This window comes from Sabethes cyaneus, chromosome 1, assembly GCF_943734655.1.
Source record: "Sabethes cyaneus chromosome 1, idSabCyanKW18_F2, whole genome shotgun sequence".
Lineage (NCBI taxonomy): Eukaryota > Metazoa > Arthropoda > Insecta > Diptera > Culicidae > Sabethes > Sabethes cyaneus.
The window spans coordinates 54156224-54162737 of NC_071353.1; the positions used below are offsets into that span (position 1 = coordinate 54156224).

Genomic DNA, 6514 nt, shown 5'->3' on the forward strand with positions numbered 1-6514 from the left:
TTTGTTTTGTTCTTGATTGATTTGAGTTTTTTCTCAGTTGTTTATTTCATTTTTGTATTTCATTTTCTTTTCCGTTTCATTTACATCGTTTGGTTTCCCTGCGTTTCGCTGTGTGAGCAGGTGGACATTTTAGTTAGGCAGCTGTCGGCCTTGCAAACACAGCTAGACACTAAGAAGCGAGATTTCTACGAGTACGTCGCTAAAGAACTTCAGGAGTTGCAGGATTGCGGCAAACTGGACGAGGTAGTGGAGCTTGACCGATTGCTTTTAGTTTCATTAGTTTAGCGTTTTTTCACCTTAGTTCGATTAGCAACTATAGATTTGGTTTTGTAATGCGGTAATAATTAAAAAGGGAAGAATACTTTTGAACTTTGCGAAAATATTTTCTTTGACAGGCGTGTATTGAACTGATTCAGAACGCACCTCATACCGAAGATTACTCGGAGACTCTGCTTACTATTTCCAAAACGTTGGATAACTATTCGGCACAGTACATTCGGGAGTATATACGAAGGAATGTAAGTGCGAATTTTCTTAGAGGCCCAAAATATCTAATTTAAAGAGCAAACATTTTATTCTAGCGTGAAGAAATAGACAAATACGAACGGGAGTTACGTGAGAAAGAATCTCTTCTGGACACAAGCAATCGTAAGATTGCAGAACTAGACCAAAAAATCACTGAGCTGGAAAGACAGAATCAGGATATGCTGCAGCAGCGCTCCCAGTTTGAAATGGAAGAAATGCAGAAAAAGAAACAGTCGTAAGTATCAACAGTCAAAGGCAGGATTTATTTTCCATACGACCAATGATTGTATGTTTTAGCAAGATTTCTTTCAAAAAAAATTGTTATGTGATATTGTTACAAACAAAAATTGTCTAGAACTGAGAAAAGGGAATAATTTGTAGATTTTAATAGGAATTAAGTGTGAATTAGTTAAAGAATTTACGTTTTACTGGACAATGTCCATGCGATAAAGTAAATTTTTGCTATTTGAATATCAAACGTACAGCTTCCGTACGAAACTCCGGATTATCGAGAAAACCGAAGGTCCTTCGTTCAATCGCTGTCCAGGTGAAATTTTTCCTGCAATTCCTGATCCATCAATCGCACAATGTTTGATCGTAGCCATCTAGTCATTTTTTCCAACATTGTAGACCTAGCGGCGCCTGAAGATTTAAAATTGTTTTTGTTTTTATAACTAGTTTAAATTTTCAACATCATAGTGCCCTCACATTTGGCTCTCGACATGGGGTACATTACACCTAAGCATTAGGGATTTATATACTTGGTCTTAACGTGATAGCTATGACGAACTATTACTAACTTAATCATCCTCGGTTCTTGAGTGTTTGGACCTCTGTTTTAGATCTTATTACGTTTTAAGTCTGTATGGAGAAAGTAAGTACTGAAAAAATCTATCATTGCGAGATGGAGTTGTAGGTAATTCGATTTAGGTACTCTTACTTCAGTCTTCAGAAATATGCAGCATGGAAGCAGTTTAGTTATATGTAATAAGAATTAAGTAACATTTGATTGTAGTAGTAGTAGTAGTAGGGGAAAGCCACCATCATTTCAAGGACTTGCCAATGTATGTGGGTAGAATTACAGTAGATCCGAATTTGATTATCAAATGAATTTCACACTAATGCTGTTACAGAAGGGCCAAAAGGGATTGGGCAGACCCCCAAGCAGAGGCACTTGTGCGCATTCTGGGGTTATAAGAGTCGCCTTCCAGCATTAGGATCCTTCCATGTAATAATCAATTTCGCTGTACCAACTTTAACCCACGTGATGATGTGTTTGTTTTAAATTGAGTGCCATATTTGCTTCAGATCTTAAGGATTCAGGTTGGCAATCCACTCCATCATCCACCCTTCCACATTTATGATTTTAATAATAATACTGTTAATAATATGATATTAAGATGAAATGTGGTATATATAGGTAAAAATAGAACAATCTAACCAGCAGTCCTTTTCATTCTGGTATCCATGTGCAGTATTAAAACTCGTTTTGGCCAAAGTTTTTACTGTATAGCAGTAGATGCTTCATAAGCTAAAACGAAAAAAATAATTAAAATAACTCATTAGGCTTACCAATTAGCTAGGTCGTGTGGCTCCGCCGTCTGCACAAAACCTCGGTTTTGAAGTCAGGCAGCCGGAAACCACCCAGCATCGCACCTCCTAGCTTGGCTACTCAATAGAGCATTACCAAGTATGGCCACGTGGAGGCGCTAGGTAGGGGCTTGGGATGGCTAGAGCTATATTGGACGCTCCTCATTTACCTTCCCCATTTTATACCCAGAATTAAGTAACATTTGATTGTATGCAAAAATTTGACATTTTTTATAGTACATATAATAGAAAAACCAACATCTTCTTTTCAGCATGACGCTCAATCTGTCGAACACGACCGGCTCGGATGCGCTAAGCGATCCAACCGGGGCAACCGGAGCAAAACCATCATCTGGTACAGAAGCTCGTACCTTGGAAACCTGTGATACTTTCCACACGGCCAATTCGGACTGCTCGTTCGTGTCGGCTTTGAATACGCCAGCCCTGGAAGCACTGGGAAACCTAATGCCGACGCCTAACAGCGGCAGTTCAATGGAGGGCACCGAGTCCGGTGTGGATCATGAGTCAGACTACGAGGAAGCCGGTCTGGCTGGTGGAGGCCAAGGGATGAGTGACAGCGGGGTGAGCTTCGAAACCAACAAGGCAAGCGAGAACAATGGGGGAAAGCTGAACGGAAAGTTACTGTTCCGTTCAGATGATCACTGCTTATTGCTGACCACTTCTACACCAAATCCAAAGTATGCTAATAAGACGTTGATTGTAAACGGCAGTAACATCGAGATCAGTCGGGGTTCGCCCGGATCCGCTGATGAGGGACAGGCGAGAGAATTTAGTGACGAATCGGATGAAAACTATGATCATGGCCCAGGCGGTCAAAATGGAGGAGGTGTTACCCGAACGACTCAATTGGTGCATTTCAGTGGTGGCGGTAACAAAACTAGCGTTAGAACGGAAATTTTCGATATTCGACATGGGATTCATCCGCTTCGAGTAAGCAGCCGAAGCGGCGACGATAACGAAGATGAAGATGATGATCAGCATTCACAGTCATCTTCGTTGGATAATAATTCAATTAATTCATCCACTGCAAATCTAATACTGTACGAAATGAATCTGCTACGAGAAAGTATAGCAACTAAAAAAGCTGAAATTATGAAGATCCTTGAAACGAATGGAGACAAATCTCAGCTAGATAGCAAAATCAGTGAGTTACAGGAGCTACAGAAACGAATTCTTCAGCTGGAGATTAAGGTGCAGGATGTTGAGAAGACCCGCCTTTCAGATGGTGACGTTGGAGGAATCGATTCAGTTCGTGATCTCCCGGGAAGTTTTACCGATAGTGACGACAGTCGCATTCATTCCTGCGCTTACTCGGACTTCGTGCAGCATCGAGCGCAAGCTGATAGTATCTATGCACCGAGCGTGACGCGCTCATTGCCGTCCATTGAAAGTTCCTATCGTAAGTGAACAAATCTTTTGTAATTCTCCGTACTAGTTTTTAATATTATAATTTTTTTGGGTATAGGATCGGACTATTTAATAAATATTCCGTCGTTTATTATTCGAGGAGCTGGTAAGCAGACACACTACGAGTACGAAGTGAAAATTAATCTGCCTGACGATCGATGGACGCTATTGAGAAGGTATAGCCGCTTTCGGGAGTTGCACTTAGTAATGAAAAAAGTGTATGGTGAAAAGGTGAGTTAAAAATGTTTCTTCAAACCAGAGAAGCGTGGAGCAAGCTAAGTTTCTTTTTTTTTATTCGGGCCGAATGGCCGAATTTCAATGACTATCACAGAAGGCCGAAATTGTATTTAGTCGAATCACAAAAGGCCGAACCCGTACTTGGAGTTGGTACGTTTCGCTGATTTGCGAGACTGTCTATGTAAGGTGTCAGTAGCAAACGTTTCTTAGATGATTTAGGGCGACACAGTCGCAGGTCGCGAGTATTTGCCGGCGACCCGCCGTCGGAAGAACCGGCCACTGCGGGGGACAGCCTTCCCACAGAAACTACCTCTATCTAGGCGCCATTGCGGTGCATTAGTTGAATCCGAACGAGCGGCAGCCATTCACTCGGCCGTTCGAGATTTGGTCATTCGTTTTCCGGTCATTTGTGATTCGGCCATTAGATCAATTATGCCATTTGTAATTTCGTACGTTTGTGATGTTTCGGTCATTCGAGTTTCGGCCATCCATAGGTGATCCATTTATTCATACTTTAATAGCATCATCATTTACATTTATATTTTTTAAAAATTTTGTTTAAAAAACGCAGATTACATCGATACCGTTTCCAAGGCGAGAGTTGTTCGCATCGAATACGGAATCAGTAGCAAAGACAAGACGGCGCCAATTGGAAGCCTATCTTCGTCGCTTGCTAGTCGTTTGCTCGAAGGTACCGCACAGCCCAATCTACGAAGGCGAAGGTCGGCCCGGCTTGACCAAGGCTACGTTGATCGAGCTGCATTCGGCATTTTTCAAAAAAGGACTCTTCGAAACAGGAAAGCATGGAACAGGCTAATAGAAAGGCGAAGCTACGAGCAACATTCATGAGCTGTTTGTAGAAATATAAACTAATAGCGTTTTTGTTTTTTAACCTGGGTTAGTTCCAACCCGACCACTGCATAAAATAGCATTTTCGGGAGAATAAACAAACGTCTTCGTGTTGCCAATGTATTGCTAACAGCGGGGTTGAAACTGTAAAAATCCCCAGAGCGAACCCGACTTCTAAAGAGTTCAACCCAGAGTGAAAAAACAAACGTTTTGACAGCCGTTCGATTGGAACTAGAGCGAACTTAGGTTGGACATTAGCAAAAACAAAAACGCTATAAGGGAAAGCAACAAAGAATTCGTAAGGCTGATTTTAAATTTGTGGATAAGACTAAGATGTAGATAATTCGAGCTTGTATCAGTTCTATTCATATATAAATATTTTTTTAACGTTCAAATTTTTTCGATAATAGTGCATGCTAAGCAAGAATTTTTGACAATAAATACGGTCGGTCCAAGACTGAAACCTTTAACGTAACGTAATGTGCAATTGAAGGCAATCTCTTGATCGGTTTAAACCCGTTGTCATCGAGATTGGACATTAAGAATAAAGTATACCTGTATGAAGCTCGTAATATAAAGCCTATGGCTTGATCCATTTTCTGCTAAACAAATGAAAATTGCGATTTGAAAGCCTCCAATTAATCAACGATGCAGAATAAAGTACTAAAGGAATGTGCTAGAGAAGTGTAACTATTTTACGAAATCTGTTGAAACATTTGGTACCTAACTTAATTCCTATTCATCTATTACATCATTGCCTTATGTATGATACAAATGTAAAACCTTTTTGTGACCTTTAGTAGTGGTTTTGTCTTACAACAATACGTGCTTACAAACAAATTACATATACAAAAAACTGTGATTTTTCATCCCCCTTATGAGAGAATATCAACCCCGACATAGAAAACAAATTAGTTACATCGGTAAGTGCATTAGTTTGTATGACATATAACGAAAACCCGTTAGTAACCCGGTAGTAATTGGTCTAAACACATTTTTAATGACACAATGTACTAACCGTGTCACTTTGGCGAATAAGTACCTACAGTAAGTTAGCTACAGTGTTAGTTTGGATGTTTTGAAAATGTATAAAGGAAAAATCAAATATTTCAAATTTGTGTGATCCCTATTTTTAGGTTTGTAATGATAGCTTTTAAGTGTTGACCGTAATGTATAATAGGAGAAAATTATAGCATAGTTCTGTTAGTTAGATTACAAAACAGAGCAGTAATAGCAGTAAAATCAGTGTTTGAATCAAATTAGCCTTGATGTATTTACTGCATTAACACGTAATCGATACTATGGCTGATAGGAAAACTTATATTTGCCAGTGACAAAAAAAAAACAGATTGCCTAAATCTGAAGAAACCTGCGTCAGTAAATAGATATGGTTCGTATTAATTCAATACTGGCTGATGTTGCACACTGTTGTTTAATTCTTATCCGAATATTATTGTTGGCGTAAGAGGTAAATCACAGCAGTCTGCAGCACAACTGTCTTAGAAGTTGGAAGTATAAATCAACGTAGGGCACGGGAGGATATTTTCAGCCCATTAAGCGATGGCATCTATTTTTTCGGCCTATGGCCTAATTCTAGTGGAAGAACAGGCGGTTTTGACGTTCTTTGGACAAAAAATAGTAGGTTACTTACAGTCTTGAGGAAATAGTTATAACATATTAAAATTGTATGTCGGCAAAGTATTTTTATTGGCGAAAGAAGAGGCAAATAGGCTGAATTTAGAAACCTGCTGAAAATACCCTCCCGTACCCTATATAGCTAAGTGCAAGTGGAAGCGACGACTCATCTGTGCTATAATCTATAAAAGAGGTTATATGTATTCATGCCAGGATGATCAGTTCAAAACTACCTAAGTATCTATACAAA

General features: G+C 39.6%; 1 protein-coding gene across 1 annotated transcript in view; it reads left to right on the forward strand.

Annotated features, from left to right (window-relative positions):
- The window catches only part of LOC128736877 (kinesin-like protein Klp98A), a 52616-nt gene extending 46595 nt beyond the window's left edge, over window positions 1–6021 (forward strand). The window contains exons 5-10 of the mRNA XM_053831380.1: window positions 121–243; window positions 396–518; window positions 582–760; window positions 2388–3535; window positions 3602–3774; window positions 4352–6021. Coding sequence (XP_053687355.1) covers window positions 121–243; window positions 396–518; window positions 582–760; window positions 2388–3535; window positions 3602–3774; window positions 4352–4597 — 1992 coding nt within the window. The 3' untranslated portion in view covers window positions 4598–6021. The remainder of the gene's footprint in view (window positions 1–120; window positions 244–395; window positions 519–581; window positions 761–2387; window positions 3536–3601; window positions 3775–4351) is intronic.
- The last annotated feature ends 493 nt before the right edge of the window (window positions 6022–6514 follow it).